The sequence below is a fragment of the Oncorhynchus keta genome, chromosome 21, assembly GCF_023373465.1.
Source record: "Oncorhynchus keta strain PuntledgeMale-10-30-2019 chromosome 21, Oket_V2, whole genome shotgun sequence".
NCBI lineage: Eukaryota > Metazoa > Chordata > Actinopteri > Salmoniformes > Salmonidae > Oncorhynchus > Oncorhynchus keta.
The window spans coordinates 22,669,078-22,693,815 of record NC_068441.1 but is presented as its reverse complement, the minus strand read 5'-3'; the positions used below and the strand labels follow the sequence as shown (position 1 = coordinate 22,693,815).

Below are 24,738 nucleotides of genomic sequence, written 5' to 3'. Positions count from 1 at the left end.
GCAAAATATCAAAAGAAAACACTAGCATTAAAAAAAACTCTCATTGAAACATTCACCCTAGAGATAAGGATTTTCTCAAGTCAAGTGATTCAATTAACAATGAAAAGACTTGAAACAATTTCACACATTTAAAGAAATTAAGAAGCTTTAACAATCCTAATGAAACGTTTGAATCAATTCTGAAGTCAAATTCCCGCCACTAGCTGTTATGTTCAGACCTACAGTATTCTTAAATATCACCCCAATTTACCTCATCATAATTGTTTTCAGTGCTTTAATCATTTAAAGTCAAAACAGCCCGAGTTCAAGTCAGAGGCTGGGACAAGGGGCACAGACACGGTGGAGAAGCCTGGCTCAGCAGGACAGTAACGGTCTTCTTCTCCACAAAGGATCTCTTTCATTGTGTGAGGAATCAATGGAGAGAGAAGCAGGAGGAGGGGCGGGGGGGGGTTAACGATCCTGTCAATAAAGGTCACAAACACAAGCGTTTCCCCCAGGTCACACAGAGCTCATATTGACCGCCAGCCCAGTTAGAGCTTGTGTCAGTAACGGCTATGCTAGCAGCACTGTGATGAGAGGGTCCACTCCACCGACCACCCTCTGCTGACTGACCAGGCCTGGGGCCGGACACTGAGCTGTGGACAGACCAGATAGGATTATTATCTATGCGGTGTGGAGTACAAGAAGGATATGATGCCCTGGGTAGCCTGATTGTTGAGAAATGAGGAATGCACAAATACCTCAATTATTCATAGCATCACCTCATGATACCATAAGCCATTTTTGCTACATATTCCTGCAGTTTCCATAATAACTGTCTGAGCCCTTTAATCAAAGGGGCTAAGAATAAAGACCAGACAAATGGAAAATAAGGTGGGTCTTACACACACAGACACTGCTGACATAACGTATCTAACCAGCTGTAATATTGTAGGTCATCACGGTAGAGTCCCATCCCATCTACCTGGAGCACCGAATAGAGAGACCCTGCCACAGAACATCTACCTGGAGCACCGTAGACAGAGACACTACCACAGAACATCTCCCTGGAGCACCGTAGACAGAGACCCTGCCACAGAACATCTCCCTGGAGCACTGTAGACAGAGACCCTGCCACAGAACATCTCCCTGGAGCACCGTAGACAGAGACCCTGCCACAGAACATCTCCCTGGAGCACCGTAGACAGAGACCCTGCCACAGAACATCTACCTGGAGCACCGTAGACAGAGACCCTGCCACAGAACATCTCCCTGGAGCACTGTAGAACAGAGACCCTGCCACAGAACATCTCCCTGGAGCACCGTAGACAGAGACCCTGCCACAGAACATCTCCCTGGAGCACTGTAGAACAGAGACCCTGCCACAGAACATCTCCCTGGAGCACCGTAGACAGAGACCCTGCCACAGAACATCTCCCTGGAGCACTGTAGAACAGAGACCCTGCCACAGAACATCTCCCTGGAGCACCGTAGACAGAGACCCTGCCACAGAACATCTACCTGGAGCACCGTAGACAGAGACCCTGCCACAGAACATCTCCCTGGAGCACCGTAGACAGAGACCCTGCCACAGAACATCTCCCTGGAGCACCGTAGACAGAGACACTACCACAGAACATCTACCTGGAGCACCGTAGACAGAGACCCTGCCACAGAACATCTCCCTGGAGCACTGTAGACAGAGACCCTGCCACAGAACATCTCCCTGGAGCACTGTAGACAGAGACACTACCACAGAACATCTCCCTGGAGCACCAAATAGAGAGACCCTGCCACAGAACATCTCCCTGGAGCACCGTAGACAGAGACACTACCACAGAACATCTCCCTGGAGCACCGAATACAGAGAACTGCCACAGAACATCTCCCTGGAGCACTGTAGACAGAGACACTACCACAGAACATCTCCCTGGAGCACCGAATACAGAGAACTGCCACAGAACATCTCCCTGGAGCACCGAATACAGAGACCCTACCACAGAACATCTCCCTGGAGCACCGTAGACAGAGACACTACCACAGAACATCTCCCTGGAGCACCGTAGACAGAGACACTACCACAGAACATCTCCCTGGAGCACCGTAGACAGAGACACTACCACAGAACATCTCCCTGGAGCACCGAATACAGAGACCCTACCACAGAACATCTCCCTGGATCACCGTAGACAGAGACACTACCACAGAACATCTCCCTGGAGCACCGAATACAGAGACCCTACCACAGAACATCTCCCTGGAGCACCGAATACAGAGACCCTACCACAGAACATCTCCCTGGAGCACCGAATACAGAGACCCTACCACAGAACATCTCCCTGGAGCACCGTAGACAGAGACACTACCACAGAACATCTCCCTGGAGCACCGTAGACAGAGACACTACCACAGAACATCTCCCTGGAGCACCGTAGACAGAGACACTACCACAGAACATCTCCCTGGAGCACCGAATACAGAGACCCTACCACAGAACATCTCCCTGGATCACCGTAGACAGAGACACTACCACAGAACATCTCCCTGGAGCACCGTAGACAGAGACACTACCACAGAACATCTCCCTGGAGCACCGTAGACAGAGACACTACCACAGAACATCTCTCCCTGGAGCACCGAATACAGAGACCCTACCACAGAACATCTCCCTGGATCACCGAACATCTCCCTGGAGCACCGTAGAGACACTACTACCCTTTCAGTCTGGAGAGAGACACTACCACAGAACATCTCCCTGGAGCACCGTAGACAGAGACACTACCACAGAACATCTCCCTGGAGCACCGAATACAGAGACCCTACCACAGAACATCTCCCTGGATCACCGTAGACAGAGACACTACCACAGAACATCTCCCTGGAGCACCGAATACAGAGACCCTACCACAGAACATCTCCCTGGAGCACCGAATACAGAGACCCTACCACAGAACATCTCCCTGGAGCACCGGAGACAGAGACACTACCACAGAACATCTCCCTGGAGCACCGTAGACAGAGACACTACCACAGAACATCTCTCCCTGGAGCACCGAATACAGAGACCCTACCACAGAACATCTCCCTGGATCACCGTAGACAGAGACACTACCACAGAACATCTCCCTGGAGCACCGTAGACAGAGACACTACCACAGAACATCTCCCTGGAGCACCGTAGACAGAGACACTACCACAGAACATCTCCCTGGAGCACCGAATACAGAGACCCTACCACAGAACATCTCCCTGGATCACCGTAGACAGAGACACTACCACAGAACATCTCCCTGGAGCACCGAATACAGAGACCCTACCACAGAACATCTCCCTGGAGCACCGAATACAGAGACCCTACCACAGAACATCTCCCTGGAGCACCGTAGACAGAGACACTACCACAGAACATCTCCCTGGAGCACCGAATACAGAGACCCTGCCACAGAACATCTCCCTGGAGCACCGTAGACAGAGACACTACCACAGAACATCTCCCTGGATCACCGTAGACAGAGACACTACCACAGAACATCTCCCTGGAGCACCGAATACAGAGACACTACCACAGAACATCTCCCTGGAGCACCGTAGACAGAGACACTACCACAGAACATCTCCCTGGAGCACCGTAGACAGAGACACTGCCACAGAACATCTCCCTGGAGCACCGTAGACAGAGACACTACCACAGAACATCTCCCTGGAGCACCGTAGACAGAGACACTACCACAGAACATCTCCCTGGAGCACCGAATACAGAGACCCTACCACAGAACATCTCCCTGGATCACCGTAGACAGAGACACTACCACAGAACATCTCCCTGGATCACCGTAGACACATGGTTCTCATTTCAACCCTGTATCCCCCAATCCAGTAAGTAGATTCGATTCTATCTGTGCCTTCAGCGTGCTATTAATACAGCTGTCCCATTGAGGGGTTGTCTGTGAGAAGCTGAATACTGGTGGAGTTCATTGTGGGTTTTGTGATCACTGATGGCTGCCTGTGTGTCAGAGACGATGAAGACTTAATTACGTTGTCCCACTGCTCTGCTCAAACATGAGCCCTCGTCTTTAAACACCTCTTTGGTCTCCCATTAGGCCTTATTATCATATCTAATAACTGGCCAACAGGATTATTTGCTTTGCTGATTTGAGTCTGAAATACTTGCAAATGCATTTCATTATTCACAACACATCGGGCTACTAGAAAGATAGAATGTACCTATAAACCTCAAAACCTTCCATACACTAATTGTTGAACAAAATGTCTTTATCCTTTAGTTGACCCCTGGTGAAGCAGTGGGAAACTCATTTGTTGGGACTTTGAAACAAACACACAAACCGGCAGTGTGAGATGGTCTGTTAGAATGGTCACACACCAAATCATCCGACACGCTCTTTTCCACAGTTCCCCTCAGTTGAGAAAGGTCTGGAACAGACTGTGGTCCAGATTCGCTGGTTCTTTCACTGAACTAAACATTGGGCCTTCGCTCCCAGAAGCCCCTGACTTGCTGAACTACACGGTTGTTGACTCTCCTGTAATGCCTCTCTGCTAATGTCTGTCAGCCACTCTGTCTGCTACACAAAGCCTCTGCCTGTCAGAGATGATTGGAGAGCACATATTTACTCAGGAATACATTCAACACTTTTCCCCTCACAACAGGGTGACAGGGAATCCTGGGAATATGAGTTCACCATCATCCACGATGACAGGGTTAGACAAGAGGGGCATGGGAGCAAACAGTAATATGAGATCTGAGATTGATTGGAAACACCATAGCAACCAGAGTGGTGAGCCCTGAAGCGCAGTGTCCCGCTCAAAGCCCAAGTCAATTCTTCTCTCTTGCCTTTCTTTTCGCTCCTCTCCTGCCCTGTTTCCTCGCTCCTCTCCCGTGCACCTTCCCCGGGGCCGCATCATTCACTACCCATGGTCCCATTGGAGGCCGAGCGAAGCACAAAGGCAGTGGTCATTGCCATTCTCCACACTCCCCCTTTCCCCTGAAAGGCACATTTCAATCTCAAATGCCCCCCACCTCATCCCACCCACCCCCCGTGGACAGGGACAGGCTGGGGAGGGCCTGCCGGCGTGGGATACCTCAGAGGGGAGGAGCCATCATTCTACCTCCAAGACTCGCTGGATTTTGTGGGATTAGTTCAACTAGGCCACTGAATGATCTCTGGACAGTTCTCTAGGAATATGTCCCTTCCATTGGTCTGGGCCTCTGCCTAAAATGATGGTTGTTAAATGTTATTGACTTCATGCTTTGTATTGCGCAAATGATGAGTAGGAAACTAGCTGGTAAAATGTGATAGTAAATGGTGGGCACTCAACAGGAAACACTTTGTAGGTCACTGGAGATTGTCATAGTCTGTTTAGTCTAAAAACGACTAGGTCAACGTGAAAAAAAAACAAGGACTTGTTGGTTTGTAAAAAAGTGATTCATGAGAGAATAATGTCCCCGCTTTGAGGGGAACCAAAACCTTTCCTCCAATGGCCCACGAGATGTTGTGTTCCCTCATATTCTGCTGGCTGGAATCTGACAGGGCCATGTTATCATAGACCATGAATAGAATATCCACACTTGAGAGGTCGCCAAGCAACAGCTTTATGATGCAAAGTGACTTCCTGAATAGATTAAAATGTAACATCCTGTGTGTTGGTCTGGGGGGTTTGGGGGACATCTGAAAAGGATGGGGATAACGGAGGAAGGGTAGTGGGGTGAGGGGTTATAGTTCCATGCATTCTTCACTTATTGATATGGAAATAAAACAGTTGTGAAGCTTATATCTCGTTTGTATGGAGTTTTTTTATTTTTATTTTGTATTATTCCTCCCACGCTTTTCTACTGTCTCTCTCACTTTCTCTGTCTGGCTGTCTCATCCCTCCTTTCCCCTTTCTTTCCAGCTCTCACTCCTCGCATGTCTGTCTGGCAAGCTTCCCATTCCACTGTCCCATCAACAGTAGTTCTCTGGAACGACACAACAGCAGTTCTAACAGGAAGCAGCAAAGTAAAGCTCCACAGAGGACTCAGGGTATTCTACTCCCAGTGTGGTCCAATTAGAATCACTACCCTCATCACTCTATAGACCGTCACTGTCAGATACTTGACGAAGTACTGCTGGTCTAGTATAAATAGATATGTAATTAACAGGACACTAAGTACAGTATACATATATATCCAGTTCTACCAGAACGTACAAGTCTTTCTACTCACAATACTATACAACATCCATAAATCAATTACCGGTAAGTCAATTGCAGGGCCAAATATGTTAAGAAAATATGTCTGATATTTTGATGTCTCCCATTTCAAGTCTGTGGTATGAGACAAACATAATTCAGTTTGGACATGTACTGATGTTGGAAATGACCTGCTCTTAGTCCTGCTCACTGTTTCACAATGGGGTCTGATGAAGCCACCAAGTCTATAGTGGGACTTTTCAGTAGCCTAGTCTGACCTTTGCACCCAAAAGAGCTCAAGTCAGTCTAGACTTAACCTAAAGTAGCAGGAGTAAAAGAAACACCTGAAACTAGATTCCCTACATACTGGTCTTGTAGGGAATTCAGCCAATCCAGTAAATGTGAAGGAGGAGTTAAGATGGAGTGTGGTCTTGTTAATCACATCCAAAAGCAGAAGTTGCATCAGGGGCTCTCTTTCCATTTCCCCTGAAAACAGGAACATCCAGTTGTTGGGGACTCAGCAGACGCTAGTCTAGACTCAAGTTATATCTCAGCCCAGATCCAGAAAATCTGTGTTTGTCTAGTGTTGAACCAGTCTCTATCTTGTAGGATCACAAGGACCAGGCCATCGCAGGTTTATCTCTGACATACCTTGTTGTAGTAGTAAACTTGGACCACATGCCACTGGCCATCACTGACACCTCCAAGGATGTGGGGTGACACAGTCGTCTTGGTCTCACCTAAACAAATTAAACCGCCAGCAAAAGTTACTTAAACATCATTGAATCAGGGCTTCAGTGGGTCAACACCTATCACAATAATCACATGTTGATATTTCAATAACAACCTAATGTAGATGCGGGGTAAATTGGCTGACGTGCACTAACAGATCGCCTCCTACCTGCAGAGAAGGTGAGCTGGATCTGCTCGTTGACGATTTCCACAGCGATGAAGTCATGCTTCTCGTTGAAGCGGCCATTGTAGAGTAACAAACCGTTTGGCTCCTTTGTGGCAAACCTGGAAGACAGAAAGAAACTGGGCTCACAAAGAGTCCATTCACAGCCAAAGACACCAAGACAGAGTAAACAATCTTTTCAGTGAAGAGAGGTCTTTGTGAGGGGAAAAAAACAACAAGATCCATTCAAGGCAGTATATTTCCACACACAGGAGTTTGCCACACTCGTTGTACTGTGGGCATAAGGGCATACTTCTGTAAATATAACAAATCATTTCTGCAATAAATGCATTTTCAACATCCACATTGATCAGTGAAGATCTCAGCAACATGTGTAAATGGTTCTGTATCAATATGAGGTGGAGTCTTTTCATACCCATATAGAAGCTCATCCAGTACCCTCGACACGAGGAAGACAGTGTACTGACTGACATGCCCTACTATAGCAGAGGATACAGATTTTAAATGCACCAGAAAACAACTGTTTTCCTGTCCTATTTTATTACTAGGAGGGTTTATTGATGCACTGTGCCTCGTGATTCCCCTTTGAGGAGCAGAGATGGCTAGATTTAACACCACAGGAGTTCTCCATGGATCACTGAGCACCCAACAGGGTTAACTACCGCCGAGCACCGTTCTTTGTCTGAGACTATCTGCAGGTAGGCATGGCGCATATACCCCAAAAACTCAGAGACAGCATGAGGTGGACAGTGACTACACACAGAGATGAAAAGATGTTCTGATAAGAAGTAACAATCAAATACAATGTCAACGCTACAGCACAATAAACACTACACTAAACTGATACAGGAAGCATAATTCCCGTTGCTTTACAGTATAATATGGAAATAGACAGGCTCAGAATGATATTGATGGTTTGCAGCAATGAGGAGATTATTTTAAACAGAGGAGGAACTAGGCAGAAATTAGGTAGTTACTGTATAACCGCAGGGAAAAAATATTTGATGATGTTTTCTCAAAGAGGAGTATATAAAAACAGGCACTAAACAACCACAATTGGGTTAAATGTGGAAGACACATTTCAGTTGAATGCATTCAGTTGTATAATTGAATAGGTATCCCAATCTGCATTTCAACTTTTATTTCTGAAGAGACAATGACAAGAAACCTAGTTTATAGTGCCGGAGGTCATTGTGGTGTTGTCAGTTACTGTCATGTTAACACACAGTTGGACACATTTGAACACGCCAGTGCACCCCTGCCTCTCTGGCTTCCTTCCAGAGCCGACACCACTGACGATCCCATTTGCATTCGATTCAAGGAACGACAGACACGGTCAAACCGCAGAGACCACAGGGCATAAAATAAAACCACACTGGTTTTACAAAGACATCAAATCATTGGGTCACATTGAGTTCTAAAAGGGTCTTCATTTGATTCACCACAAGAGGTAAAAAGATCTCAGTGGAGATCATTAAAATCAATGTAAATGTATGACAGGGTGTTAAACGACATGACCAAAAGTATGTGGACACCTGCTCGTCAAACATCTCATTCCGAAAATCATGGGCGTTAATATGGAGTTGGTCCCCCCCCCCTTTGCTGCTATGAAAACCTTCACTCTTCTGGGAAGGCTTTCAGCTCGATGTTGGAACATTGCTACAGGGACTTGCTTCCATTCAGCCACAAGAGCATTAGTGAGGTCGGGCACTGATGTTGGGCAATTAGGTGCAGTCGGCGTTCCAAATCATCCCAAAGGTGTTCGATGGGGTTGAGGTCAGGGTACTGTGCAGGCCAGTCAAGTTCTGTTCTTCCACATCAATCGACCTTGCTTTGGGCACAGGGTCATTGTCATGCTGAAACAGGAAAGGGCGTTCCCCAAACTGTTGCCACAAAGTTAGAAGAATAGAATGTCATTGTATTCTGTAGCGTTAAGATTTCCCTTCACTGAAACTAAGGGGCGTGTTTCCCCTGCTCCAGTGTCGAATGGTGGCGAGCTTTACACCACTCCAGCCAACGCTTGGCATGGTGATCTTAGGCTTGTGTGCGGCTGCTCGGGCATGGAAACTGCCTCTGGAAGCAATTTCAGCACAAAAACTGTTCGCCGGGAGCTTCATGAAATGTCTAGGAGCTGCCGGCGAACAGTTTTTGTACTGAAATTACTTCCAGAGGCAGTTTGGTAGTGAGTGTTGCAACTGAAGACACTCGGCAGTCCCATTCTGTGAGCTTGTGTGGCCTACCACTTTGCGTCTGTGCCGTTGTTGCTCCTAGACGTTACCACTTCACCATGACAGCACTTCCAGTTTACCGGGGCAGCTCTAGCAGGGCAGACATTTTACGAACTGACTTGTTGGACAGGTGGCATCCTATGACGGTGCCACGTGGCTCTTCAGTAAGGCCATTCTACTGCCAATGTTTGTCTATGAAGATTGCATGCCTGTGTGCTCAATTTTATACATGTCAAATCCACTAATTTGAAGTGGTGTCCGCATACTTTTGTATATACAGTTTATCTTATATAATCATATTGCAGTCCAGGCAAACTGCAAAGGTTGACAGAAAATTATGAAGCCAGAAAATCATTTCCCCTCATTCCTGACCTAGGGGACCACACAGTGAACCTGTTCTGCTTGACACTTGGAACATTCTGAACACCTGTGGGAGAACTGAGAGCCCTGTCGTCTGTGTGACTGGTGTGACTCGTTAGCACTTGTAGGCAGCATCTGCCTGTTCAGATGGAGACCGTGTCAGACGGATGGAAGCCGGCTGACTTCTTTTTCAAATGAGGGTGAGATTCCAGAGATCTGAAATCCAGTGTCTCAGGATGCTCTCAGAACATGCAGGGAGATATTTTGGTTGAATGTTGGGAGGATGTGGGCGTGTGCGCGTGTGCACATGTAATGTATGCGTTGTGTGTGTGTGTGTGTGTGTGTGTGTGTGTGTGTGTGTTTATGAGTGAGTATGCAAGTGTGTGTGTGTGTCATTGTGGAAATGTGCATGCACCAATCCAGAGCAGGAGTGTAACCATGGGGCACAGCACTGCTGACCTGCTTACTGAGGAGAATGATCATCATGACTTCAGAGAGGGAAGAGGAGAGAAACACACCAGCTCCATCTGAACAACACTGAAAAAATGATTATCATCAAGATATTGTAGTAGTCATCAATGAATAGGTTTTAAAGGCTTGTGAACACTGCTTCAAGATCACCACCCCCCACCACAACATAACGGACTCCACTGGCAACATTATACTGTATGTCACATTAAGCAGCCATTTTCAAAGATAACAACCAGTCTGCCCATGTTAGTATATAGATGGGCTAACGCCCACGGTGTAATAGCAACTTGATGGAACTATCAGACATGTGCATTGAGGAAGTATCCAGAAGGGCATGGTGTTTACATGAACATGACATGGATACTAACAATGTGGGGTATTATTAAAATATGTGACACAAATGTTGCTGCTAAGGCGGTTTCTGGTAACACAAAAAGGCTGGATGGAAACCTGGTCTACGTGATTAAAGTACACGTCGGGTAGAAAATGTCACGACAGGCCTGATGGAAACCTGGTCTAGGTGATTAAAGTACACGTCGGGTGGAAAATGTCACGACAGGCCTGATGGAAACTTTGTCGATAAACATTCCAAATGTTGCCATAACAAAATACAAAAGGTGGGATATTCTTGTGTCAGTAAAATGTATGATGCGAGAAATGCCGGTGGAAACACCTTTATGGGCAAACATTGGGAGTCACACGATGATATTGTGTGGTCCTCCCACTACGACTCGGGAACGCGTGCAGTTTATTAATAAGTTATGATGAACTTCACAGGGTGGTGAAAGTGCACTGTGATGAGCTTGATGCTGCTTTCAGAAAATATTGAGGGTCTTATTCTGATGACATGATGATCGATGCTTGGCTGCCGTTTAACAAATTAAAATGATGTTGCTCTTTTTGTCCATAATAATCTCATCATATAGTAGGCTAAACCCACACATCTGTGAGCTGTTAGCTAGAGCCCGCATGCCAAGACCAGAGTGGGCACATTCACTATATAACACAACATGTTTAGTGAAATAAACATCAGTAGAGTTGAAAACGTGGTGGAAACACCATTTATGGGAATTTAACCACAAAAGTTATTTTATGTGCACTACATCATTACGCAGTCTTTTATCCACAAGACAATTTGATGGAAACACTTCTCTGGTGGGCAAATGGACAATTTTATGCAGATTTTAGAATATTCACATGAAAATCTGACGCCAATTGGATGTAAACCTTGCTATAGAAACACTTTCAACTCTCCCATTCAACACACTTCCTGCTAACTATCTCTACTGCAGTCCCGTCTACAGGCTCCAACTCACTGGGCGGTTTCCCCATGAGAACAGCTCTTTACAACAGTAACCTGATCAAGCCAGGTTCAGGTAACAGATACGCCTGACAGACAGCCTGCTGGGTCTTAGCTGTTATATCCCCAGCTGTACACCCCACCTTCTTCACAGCTCTGGGAGCAGTCTGGGAACTACCAGCCAATGCTTTTAAGAAACAGGTCAGAGCAGTTCTCAATCCAAAAACACTGCCATCCGAGCCACTCTCAAAGCAAGGCCACCACTTCAATTAAACTCAAAGGCGTATCAATATCACCACTTGCCATTAACAGCTAGTTTTCAAGCCCTGCCAAGCACTTCTAGAGTGACAACACATTACAAAAGTAGATATCACTGTCAAATTTGGCATTTGTATCAACTGGCGGTATTTTCTTTGCTCTGATGAATACTACACCCATTGTGCTGCTTTTATTGTCACTTGGGATGAAGAATATCATTCATATCAATGTAGCCTCGTCTCATTCACATGAATGTACTTCAGTGTGATTGACTGTGTTCAGTGTTAAGTCCTCATTGGTTTTATTTCAAAGCACCACCATCCCCTGGAACCTTTCAACAAGATACTAGGTTGTGATAATGGTCTTGAAATACAACTTGCTCTACCTGTATCAGACAAATGACACCCATTATAAACTAGTGCTGATATAAAACTGGATGGCTGTCAATTGAGAGCGAATACATGTTTCCAAAATATTTAGGCATCCCAGGATGAGGGTACCCTAGGTGTGTGATTTAATAGCAAGACAGACATCCAACAGCACACGCACAAACCCTCGGGGCAGACAATACATCTCCAGATTCACCTCGATGAGAGCAACTGAAGAGGAGAAATAGGCCACACGCTGACTCACAGCTCAAAGTCACCACTGAGTGTAATAAGATGGGACTCCTGGGTCTCAGATTAATGCCCTCAGTTAGGCAAGGAGCCAGTCCAGAAACAGTAAGTTCTCAGGCAGCTGGGCTTCTTCTCATTCACCCACATTAGAAACCTCTCCATCCATCCATCCAGTCGTGGCCAAAAGTTGAGAATGACACAAATATATATTTTCACAAAGTCTGCTGCTTCAGTTTGTATGATGGAAATTTGCATATACTCCAGAATGTTATGAAGAGTGATCAGATGAATGGCAATTAATTGCAAAGTCCCTCTTTGCCATGCAAATGAAATGAATCCCCCCAAAAAACATTTCCACTGCATTTCAGCCCTGCCACAAAAGGACCAGCTGATATGTCAGTGATTCTCTCGTTAACACAGGTGTGAGTGTTGACGAGGACAAGGCTGGAGATCACTCTGTCATGCTGATTGAGTTTGAATAACATGTTGTGCTTTGCACAAAAAAGGCTTCACAGGCAAGGATATTGCTGCCAGTAAGATTGCACCTAAATCAACCATTTATCGGATCATCAAGAACTTCAAGGAGAGCGGTTCAATTGTTGTGAAGAAGGCTTCAGGGCACCCAAGAAAGTCCAGCAAGCGCCAGGACCGTCTCCTAAAGTTGATTCAGCTGCGGGATGGGGGCACCGCCAGTGCAGAGCTCGCTCAGGAATGGCAGCAGGCAGGTGTGAGTGCATCTGCACGCAGAGTGAGGTGAAGACTTTTGGAGGACGGCCTGGTGTCAAGAAGGGCAGCAAAGAAATCACTTCTCTCCAGGTAAAACATCAGGGACAGACTGATATTCTGCAAAAAGTACAGGGATTGGACTGCTGAGGACTGAGGTTAAGTCATTTTCTCTGATGAATCCCCTTTCCGATTGTTTGGGGCACCATCAGTCCTGTGTCATGCCAACAGTAAACCATCCTGAGACCATTCATGTGTGGGTTTGCTTCTCAGCCAAGGGAGTGGGCTCATTCACAATTTTGCCTAAGAACACAGCCATGAATAAAGAATGGCACCAACACATCCTCCAAGAGCAACTTCTCCCAACCATCCAGGAACAGTTTGGTGACGAACAATGCCTTTTCCAGCATGATGGAGCACCTTGCCATAAGGCAAAAGTGATAACTAAGTGGCTCGGGGAACAAAACATCAATATTTTGGGTCCATGGCCAGGAAACTCCCCAGACCTTAATCTCATTGAGAACTTGTGGTCAATCCTCAAGAGGCGGGTGGACAAACAAAAACCCACAAATTCTGACAAACACCAAGCATTGATTGTGCAAGAATGGGCTGCCATCAGTCAGGATGTGGCCCAGAAGTTAATTGACAGCATGCCAGGGCGGATTGTAGAGGTCTTGAAAAATAAGGGTCAACACTGCAAATATTGACTCTTTGCATCAACTTCATGTAATTGTCAATAAAAGCCTTTGAGACTTATGAAATGCTTGTAATTATACTTCAGTATTCCATAGTAACATCTGACAAAAATATCTAAAGACACTGACGTGTACGTACGTACAGTCGTGGCCAAAAGTTTTGAGAATGACACAAATATTAATTTTCACAAAGTTTGCTGCTTCAGTGTCTTTAGATATTTTGTCACACATACTCACTCACTCACTCACTCACTCACTCACTCACTCACTCACTCACTCACTCACCATGCTCGGGGAACCCAATCCCAGCTAGAAGAGATTAGACTTTAAAAGACTACAGCTATTAAATGATTCAATAACTTGTGAAACACCAGGATGCTTAGCCAATGAGAGGAGAGGAGGAATCATCATGCATCACAGGCTATAAGGGGTGTGAGTGTGAGAGTATAAGGGCAGTTGTGGGATACTTGTGAGAGAGAAAGAGAGCGAGAGAGAGAGTACATGCAGTGTAAGAGAGGAGGCATAAAAAAGAGAAAGAGGGAGAAGTAGTGGGAGAAAGAAAGACAGAGGTGGAGTGAATCACAGTAGTATATTTAGGGATATACTTTGTATTGTGAAAGGGAATGACTGAGATGGCCATGTGCCACTGGGTGGGGTGGTTGTTGTACTTACGAGAGGGAGAGGGTGAAGTGGAAGCGCTGGCGGAGGCCCTTGAAGGTGAGAAAGGACTGCAGGGGGAAGTTCCTGGTGGTCATCTCACAGTAGGGCTTTTCATAACTGCCAGACGGACACTCGCACTTGAATCCTCCCACCAGCAGGTTCACACAGGTGCCCCCGTTCTTACACACATCTGGGGCACAACGCCCGGAGCGGCACGACAGCTCACACCACTTGCCTGTAGGAAAATAGAGATGGACAGAGATGGGAGGGAGGAATAGAGAGATGAAGAGAAAGTGAGACGAGTCAGAATGAACCCGTATCAAGGTGACAAATCAGTGCCAGCCCTGGAATGTGTGTGGGTTAAACCCATTGGTCCTCCTTTCCAGTTCAACTTCACTAGTGTCAATTCTCTCCACACCACCACAGCAGTTCAGTATGGGGCATGGCAAGATGCCTCCAAAACTTAGCACGAGTCGTGAGGGACAGAGGGGAAGGGAATGTGAGAGAGCGAGGGAGTCACAGAGTGCTATGGCAGGGGGAAACTGTCACTGTTATTAAGCCTCCATGCTTTGTGCAGCCCTGCGCTCACAACTTCTATTTGTCTCCAGTCTCTGGATGAGAGGCTGCAGTTGCTATGGCTAGACTGCACGCCTCTTTGCACGAGCTGGAGTTTGTGTCAGAGCCACTCGGCCGTGTGGAACACTTCCGTTGTGTGTCGTGTTACTGTACGGTCCTGTACACACCACACAGACAATATCTCTATAGACTATAGAGACACATGACTTGCGTTGTACATCCTCGCTAATCACAGGATTCTCAGTCTAAGACAATTAAGGATACCCTTTGTTTCACTACTGTTGTAGGGTGCATTCATTCCTTCATTCATGCATTTACTCATTCAACTCCAAGGCTGTTGTGGTTATTATGGATTACACATTGACAAGATGTGAATTAAAACATGTTATCCTATGCTGACTGTACTGTTACAGTACAATCAGCAATGCACCATGGTGGGCTACACTGGCAGAAGAACAGTCACTTTGCCCTGGTGAACCATGACAATGTGTTGCCGTTTTCTTGTTGATGGCGCTTGGGAACAATTGGCTACTGCTAGTCACCCAGAAACAGAAAAAAACTATAGCTGCATGAGTCGTGTGGAATTTAATCAGCAACTCGCCTCGGGCAACGCGTTACTTCTGTCTCTTTAAACAAATGAGGGGAAGATGGGACATTGAGTCATGGCTTGATGTGGTCAAAAACATTGCTGCAGCCAACACTGGGCTATTGTAGGAAAGTGGCACGCTGGGATACCAGTGTACTTCTAAGGTCACCTTGGGCACTACAGTGGCCTCATTCTCTGAGAGGCTTCACTGTTAATGTTCTGTATTCTTCTCTCCAGAGTTAGAATTGCACGCCGCATCAAAAGAGAATAATATGTTTTATAGTATTTATAATATTTGTAGAGCATTATTGATTAATTTACTAAGAAAACTATATGCAATCATCTTACACTCAAACTGGAAAAATTGTAGTATTCTGTTTACCCCAAAATACCTACCAGCAAAGCTAAAATTCTACTCTAATGGATATATCCCACCTCGGTGTCTATAAAACATATAGAAGCCAGTAAGAATCAATAGTGAGCATCCAGTCTCCGTCCTGCAGACACCTGAGCCTGTTCTGTTGTTTGTTCTGTTGTCTATATGGTAACCTGAGAATAAACAGAGCCAGTGTTTTTTTTGTCAAGCATCCCTCTGGGACACCCGCCCGCCGCAGGTGCAGGGTCTTGGAACAACAGCTCTGGGTTGCTAGGTGAACTGGGCCGTGTGACGATGGGAGGAGCTTGCCAGAGTCACTATTTCAGAGAATCCACCTCAATCAATTATTTAGACAGCATTTCCCCTGCTCTAGTTGCACACCTTCAGATCCCTCCCTCTCTAACTGTCTGTTTACTGCCAGCATGAATCATTAAGGCTGTCAAAATGTGCAGGGATCCTGGAGATGGTGCCGCTCGGTTTTAGGGAGGAGGAGATGCTCTGCTGTTGTGAGTCCACAAACACAATTTGCCAGCCAAATGACCAGTCTCCATAATAACCATTTGAATAGCAAGAAAAATCGAACACATCTCCTCTCCTCCACTCCTGACTGCATGTGATGCCATAGAAATATAATGAATAGAACGCGAGACCCCATTCAAGTCAATGATGCATAATGAGTGGACTGTTGGCCCTATAAATTCCGCAACGTGGAGAACACAGACAGAATCACGGAATCCAGACATTAAATGAAATTCAACAATACCGACATAAAAAATGTACTGAACTTAGGAGGAAATCAAATAAATGTATTGAACTTATTAGAAAATATAGTGCCTTCAGAAAGTATTCACACCCCTTGACTCTTTCCACATTTTGTTGAGCTACAACCTTGAACCGTTGGAATTTTCACTTGAAAAATACTGCACCAGACACCTTTGTCAGGGGTAAAATACTGCACCAGACACCTTTGTCAGGAGTAAAATACTGCACCAGACACCTTTGTCAGGGGTAAAATACTGCACCAGACACCTTTGTCAGGGGTAAAATACTGCACCAGACACCTTTGTCAGGGGTAAAATACTGCACCAGACACCTTTGTCAGGGGTAAAATACTGCACCAGACACCTTTGTCAGGGGTAAAATACTGCACCAGACACCTTTGTCAGGGGTAAAATACTGCACCAGACACCTTTGTCAGGGGTAAAATACTGGGACTAAGATCTCTTCGACAAAACATTTAAATTAATGAAGCATTTCTTGAGTTATCTTAGATTCATTTCAGAGGAAGAGTATACTGGCTACAGCGTCTCAGATAGACAAACAGTACTATTGCAGCTTGTTGTTGTTGTTTTAAGGGAGTATGCCATTCGGTTTGCCGAAGCATGTGCAAGGTTTAACACTCACACAGATGGGTCTCCAGATGCCTCGTCTCCAACCACCACATATCAAAACTGAGTTGACAAGGCATTCAGATTTTTTTTTTTAAATTGGTTCTGTCCAGACATCCAAAACATAATTTTCTATGCAACAAAGAACAAAAAACACATCTCTTCCATAATTAATCTTCAGCGCTAACAGACTGAGGAGAGAGAGCTGCTTATCAAACAATAGCCAATTATCACTGGAGATGAGAATCACCAGTAGAATAGTACACAGACACCATTCACAGCCCTCAGCTGCCATGTTGTGACAACAGAGTCTATGATCACTATGCCTGGTTCATAGTATCGTAAAGATGTGTGTAATTGTTAAGCTGCTGCTTTTAAAATGTGTGTGAATGCGCAGGGGGATTAAACCCCGTGCTGTAAGTAACTCCCCGTGCTGAGACTCCTCTACAGACCTGGATAGGATGTTTCTGTATCTTCAGGTAACTGAAACGTATGGTCTCCTCCCCTAAACGAAACAGAATGGTAGAGTCCGAATATCGGCACAGCCTCTGCTGAAGGCATAGACCCAACACTGGGTCGACACACTCAACAGGGCTTATTTAACAGCAAACATACTGTGAGTCTGCTGTGAGGATACACTTGACATGTACACTGAGTGTACAGAACATTAAAGACACCTTTCTAATATTGAGTTGGATTTAAAAAGGGGACATCAATAAGGGATCAGCTTTCACCTGGATTCACCTGGTCAGTCTGTCATGGAAAGAGCAGGTGTCCTTAATGTTTAGTACACTCAGTATAAATCAGGTCCATGTAGAAAACTATTCTATATCTCATCCACTGATTCCACTCACTAGTAGTGAAAGTGACAGAGTGGCATAATTGTGATCCCACTGGTCAAACCCAGGTGGGATCATAGCCCAGGTGATGCACCTGGACCAGACGACATGCTAACATGAGGCAACAATGACTGGGCTTATTTTAACAACTACCTGGATCAGAGGTGAGGGACTAAAACAGAGACATTCTGTGGGATGCATTGAATAAAGCACAAAACACAATCTATGATCACAATCCAATTGCTGTCCATTCAGAGCCTGCAGCAGCCGTCGGGGTCATTTTGAAACGTTTCCATGAGGCATTCCTACATGCTTTGATCTTTGAGTTGATTAATACGACTTCAAACGTGGAATTATAAAGCTCTCAGCATGTTTGTACTGTTGGCTACAGAGTAAGTACACAACATACAAAATTGCTTGATCAAAGAAAAACAGTATGCCACAACAGCCTTGTTCTGTGGAGCCTCTTTTCATATGGGGCAGAGTGTGTTTAGCAATACACTATATATTTAAAAGTATGTGGACACCCCTTCAAATGAGTGGATTCAGCTATTTCAGCCACACCCGTTGCTGACGTGTGTAAAATCGAGCACACGGCCATGCAAACTACATAGACAAACATTGGTAGTAGAATGGCCTTACTGAAGAGCTCTGTGACTTTCAACGTGGCACCATCATAGGATGCCACCTTTCCAAAAAGATAGTTTGTCAAATTTCTACCCTGCTAGAGTTCCCCCGGTCAACTGAAAGTGCTGTTATTGTGAAGTGGAAATGTCTAGAAGTTGAAGAGATGGAGATAAAACTGTCCAGTTTGAGTGTTTCTTGCAGCTCTTTCAGGTCGCTAGCTGCAGCGAACTAAAAAGAGGAGCGACGCAGAGGTGTGTGTGCTTTGGGGACCTTTAACAGAATGTGACTGGCAGAACGGGTGTTGTATGTGGAGGATGAGGGCTGCAGTAGATATCTCAGATAGGGGGGAGTGAGGCCTAAGAGGGTTTATAAATAAGCATCAACCAGTGGGTCCTGCGACTGGATGACCAGTCAGAGAGAGTCAGAGTATAGAGTGCAGTGATGTGTCCCACAAGGAGCATTGGAGGTAAATCTGATGTGCATATGGTAAAGAACGTCTAGCCACTGGAGAGCACCCTTACCTGCCCATCTATAAATTACATCTCCGTAATCTAGCATGGGTAAGATGGTCATCTGAATCACTGTTAGTTTGGCAGCTGGGGTGAAAGAGGAGCGATTACGATAGAGGAAACCACATCTAGATTTAACCTTAGCCTGCATATTTGATATGTGCTGAAAGAATGACAGTGTACAGTTGAGCCATACTTCCAAGTACAATGTATGAGGTGATTACCTCAAGCTCTAAACTCTCAGAAGTAGTAACCACATGACCTTTGTTTTGGAGGTGTCCAGAACAAGGTTAAGGGCAGAGAAAGCTTGTTGGACACTAAGAAAGCTTTGTTCTAGAGCGTTTAACACAAAATCCGGGGAGGGGCCAGTTTAGTATAAAACCATAATCTGCATATAAAATGTATGAGAGAGCTTCCCACTGCCTGAGCTATGTTGTTTATGTAAATTGAGAAGCGTGGGGCCTAGGATGAAGCCTTGGGGTACTCCCTTGGTGACAGGCAGTGGCTAAGACAGCAGATGTTCAGACTTTATACACTGCACTCTTTGAGGTAGTTTGCAAACCAAGCTAAAGACTTCTCAGGGACACAAATACTCATGAGCCGGCCCAATAATAGAATGATCTAACATATCAAAAGCTTTGGCCAAGTCAATAAAAATAGCAGCACAACATTGCTTAGAATCAAGGGAAATTGTGACATCATTGAGGACCTTTAAGGTTGCAGTGACACATCCATAACCTGAGCAGAAACCAGATTGCATGTCAGAGAGAATACTGTTGACATCAAGAAAGCCAGTCAGTTGATTATTGACAAGTTGACACTTTTGAAAAACAAGGCAAAATAGAAATTGGCCTATAACAGTTAGGATCAGCTTGATCTCCCCCTTTAAATAAAGGACGCACCGTGGCTGCCTTCCAAGCAATAGGAACCTTCCCAGAAAGGAGAGACAGGTTAAAAAGGTCAGAGATAGGCTTGGCGATGATCGGGCTACAACCTTAAAGAAGAAATGGTCTAAACCATCTGACCTAGATGTTTTTTGGGGGTCAAGTTTAGGGAGCTCCTTTTGCACCTCGGACTCAGTGACCACCGGCAGAGTGTAACTTTGTAGCGAGGCAGGGGGAAAAGAGGGAAGAGCATCGCTAGTCGCATTAGAAGGGCTGGAAGATGAGGACATGTTGGACGGGCAAGGAGGCATGGCTGAGTCAAATAGGAATCCTGACTTAATGAAGTTGGGATTAAAGAGCTCAGCCATGTGCTCCTTGTCAGTAACAACCACATCATCAACATTAAGGGACATGTGAGGAGTAGGGTTTATTCTCCATTTCTTTAAGTGTTTTCCAGAACTCTTGGGGTTAGACCCACAGAGAGAGAACTGCTTCTTAAAGTAACTAACTTTGGCCTTCCGGATAGCCTGAGTGCACTTATTTATCATTTGCCTGAATGAGAGCCAGTCAGCCTGAGTATGCATGTGCCAAGCCTTTCACCAAATTGAAATCTTGAGGTGGAGTAACTCTGCCAAACATTTAACCTTTATTTAACCAGGTAAGTTATTGAGAACCCATTCTCTTTTACAATAACGACCTGTTTGTATGCGATAGTGATGCACGGGTCAGCTGTTTGTTAACCCGCACCCAACCACAATTGCTAATAACCCATCCGTAACCGCCGGACTATGAGGCCCGCACCCGATAGGCATATGTTGTTTCGGCATATAATTTCCAGCATCTTTGTAAGCTATTTCTTAGTCAAGATGCAGCTTCTCTTCTGTCATTACTTATTGCCCCTTTCACCAGAATAACATCATAAATTGATAGTATGAACCCTTCAATCTAGCTGACATAAGTAAAGTTTGTTTTCCTTTCCTCTTCCATTTCTGTTCCTCTCAAGCAGCAAATATGTTTAGGGACCACAGAGAAAATGCAATAAGCCCAAAAAATGGGAAAGATTTTCCAAGCAAAATTAACATCAGTTTGACCGGTTATAAGGAAATTAAAAAATCTGTTAAAACGACCCAACATGTTTTTGATACTCAGTACTTTGTTGAAGCACCTTTGGCTGTGATTACAGCATTTTCTTGGCTATGATGCTACAAGCTTGGCACACCTGTATTTGGAGAGTTTCTCCCATTCTTCTCTGCAGATCCTCTCAAGCTCTGTCAGGTTGGATTGGGAGCGTCGCTGCACAGCTATTTTCAGGTTTCTCCAGAGATGTTTGACCGGGTTCAAGTCCGGGCTCTGGCTGGGCCACTGAAGGACATTCAGAGACTTGTCCCGATGCCACTCCTGCGTTGTCTTGGCTGTGTGCTTAGGGTCGTTGTCCTGTTGGAAGGTGAACCTTCGCCCCAGTCTGAGGTCCTGAGCGCTCTGGAGAAGGTTTTCATAAAGGATCTCTGTACTTTGCTCTGTTCATCTTTCACTCGAGCCTGACTAATCTCCCAGTCCCTGCTGCTGAAAAACATCCCCACAGCATGATTCTGCCACCACCATACTTCACAGTAGAGATGGTATAGGCCAGGTGATGAGTGGTGCCTGGTTTCCTCCAGACGTGACACTTGCAATTCAGGCCAAAGAGTTTGATCTTGATTTTATCTGACCAGAGAATCTTGTTTCTCATGGTCAGAGTCCTTAAGGTGCCGTTTGGCACACACCAAGCGGGCTGTCATGTGCCTTTTACTGAAGAGTGGCTTGCGTCTGGCCACTCTACCATAAAGGCCTGATTGGTGGAGTGCTGCAGAGATGGTTGTCCTTCTGGAAAGTTCTCCAATCTCTACAGAGGAACTCTGGAGCCCTGTCAGAGTGACCATTGGGTTATTGATCAACCTCCCTGACCAAGACCCTTCTCCCCCGATTGCTCAGTTTTGCCGGGCGGCCGGCCAGCTCTAGAAAGAGTTTTGGTGGTTCCAAACTTATTCTATTTAAGAATGATGGAGGCCACTGTGTTCTTGGGGACTTTCAATACTGCAGACATTTTTTTGTACCCTTCCTCAGATCTGTGCCTCGAAACAATCCTGTCTCAGAAATCTATGGACAATTCCTTCTACCTCGCGGATTGGTTTTTGCTCTGACATGCACTGTCATCTGTGGGACCTTATATACAGAGGTGTGTGCCTTTCCAAATCATGCCCAATCAATTGAATGTATCATATGTGGACTCCAATCAAGTTGTAGAAACATCTCAAGGATGATAAATGGAAATAGGATGCACTTGAGCTCAATTTTGAGTCTAATAGTAAAGGGTCTGAACACTAATGTAAATAAGGTATATATATTACATTTTTTCTAAAAACATGTTTTCGCTTTGCCATTATGGGGTAGTGGGTAGATTGATGAATAAGGCTATAAAGTATCAAAATGTGGAAAAAGTCAAAGGGTCTGAATACTTTCCGAATGCCTTGTATAACAGCGATGCGTTCTGCAAGAAACAAGCTGTAAAATACCAGGGAAAGACTCCGATCCACATGGGAATATTGTTTAGCTTTTTTGATATTCAGAGGCTGAGCTACAACCTTCTATAGTTGAGGAGACAATGTTTTATACTTTGCTTTGGAAGTAAACTAATTCCCTAACGACAGATACAACTAATGAAAGAATAACCTCAATGTAGGCTATAGATATGAATTGCACAAGAATGATACATTTATGTTTTAATTCTGTATTATTTTCTCTTTATTTAATCCGCTTGATCCCCACTCTGCTATCATTCACACAATATTTCATGACCCTAAACCCACCTACGGGGACTGCGGGTTATGAGTTAACCCGCGCATCATTAGAATGCAAGTGTTTTCTGTCCATTTGTTCTGTTTCCAGACAGTCAGCCAGACTTAATCATTCGCTCTGCCCTTCACAATGTGAGTCAAATGGATGGCTGCTCTGCTCTGTTATTTTTCTCGCTTCCATCATACTGCCATCTGGACCCGCCCACGGAACCCAACACACACACACACACACACACTTGGAGCAGGCAATTCAGCATCTACACATACACACACTCCCTCTGACACACACACACACACCCGAACACAACACCCTCAAACACGCACACCAGCCAATTGAGCCCACACACACTCTCGGCACAGTGGGACAGTGTCAAATCCAACTGTCAGTCATGTTGAACAGCAGGAGCTGTGGATTCCATCCAGGACAAACCCATCAACCCAGCCCTGTATTTGAGAGGAGACAGGTTGATTGCTCTCTCAGCCTTGTTTCAGCAAATATTAGAGCAAGCCTGAAAGCGTGATACATACATCATAATTCATCAGCTAACACAAGTGTACTGTATGTCTGGATCATATTAATAGTCATATTATCCGGCAGGCAGGCCCAGTAGATTGAGTTGAACTGAGCTGGGCCGTACAGGCCGTACAGTCCTGATCTAAGTGCAATTGATGAGGATCCCTCTGCTCCTCCTACACCCGACTCACAAGACACACACCACGAACCATCGTCCTCCACAGTTCAGTTTTCACACATCCACAGCGGTACATGAGAAAGAATGGTGCTCAACTTGAACCTCAGTGACTAAGCCTACACAATCAATCACTCACTAGCACTCACTAGCACAACATATTATGGTCACCCACACTCTTTGCTGCCAATGACTGGAACGAATTGCAAAAAAATGGCTGAAGTTGGAGACTTATATTTCCCTCACTAACTTTAAGCATCAGCTATCTGAGCAGCTCACCGATCGCTGCAGCTGTACACAGCCCATCTGTAAATAGCCCATCCAACTACCAACCTCATCCCCATATTGTTTTTATTTACTTTACTTTTTTTTTGCACACCAGTATTTCTACTTGCACTTCATCTGCACATCTATCACTCCAGTGTTAATTTGCTAAACTGTAATTACTTCGCTACTATGGTCTATTTATGCCATTTGCACACACTGTATATAGATTTTTCTATTGTGTTATTGACTGTAGTTTTGTTAATTCCATGTGTAACTCTGTGTTGTTGTTTTCTGTTGCACTGCTTTGCTTCATCTTGACCAGGTCGCAGTTGTAAATGAGAACTTGTTCTCAACTGGCCTACCTGGTTAAATAAAGGTGAAATAAATTAAATTAAATATTAAAAAGGATACCAGAAAAGATTAATCCATCTTTATAGAAAGGAGCGAGAATCCAACCACATTTCATGCTTTTATCTAACTAGAGCAGCAGTTAACTTCAAAGAACATACTGTATGTAGCATAGGGAGAGAGCAGGGCTCGGGTGAAATTAAATTAACTCTCATTCAACCCCACAACCCTTTGATAAAAGAGGGCAAAGACTGGTATTTGCTCATATTAGCATATGTTCATTCCCTTCCCTCTCATTCTACAACTCTCACCTTAAGCAGAGAGAAAGCAGATCCTCTGATATTTTCAGGATATGACAATATTTAGCACAGTGTATGCATAATCTTTCCTCCCTAAAATGTGCTTTAAGTGTAAAAAAAGACTTT

General features: G+C 45.1%; 1 protein-coding gene across 4 annotated transcripts in view; it reads right to left on the bottom strand.

Moving 5' to 3' along the window:
* LOC118399872 (cadherin EGF LAG seven-pass G-type receptor 2-like) overlaps positions 1–24,738 on the bottom strand; it is a 93,508-nt gene that overhangs the window by 31,264 nt on the left and 37,506 nt on the right. For all 4 annotated transcript variants that reach the window (XM_052473494.1, XM_052473495.1, XM_052473496.1 and 1 more), the window contains 3 exons: positions 14,403–14,625; positions 7,064–7,179; positions 6,814–6,902 (listed from right to left, as the gene is read on the bottom strand). In XM_052473494.1, coding sequence (XP_052329454.1) covers positions 6,814–6,902; positions 7,064–7,179; positions 14,403–14,625 — 428 coding nt within the window. The remainder of the gene's footprint in view (positions 1–6,813; positions 6,903–7,063; positions 7,180–14,402; positions 14,626–24,738) is intronic.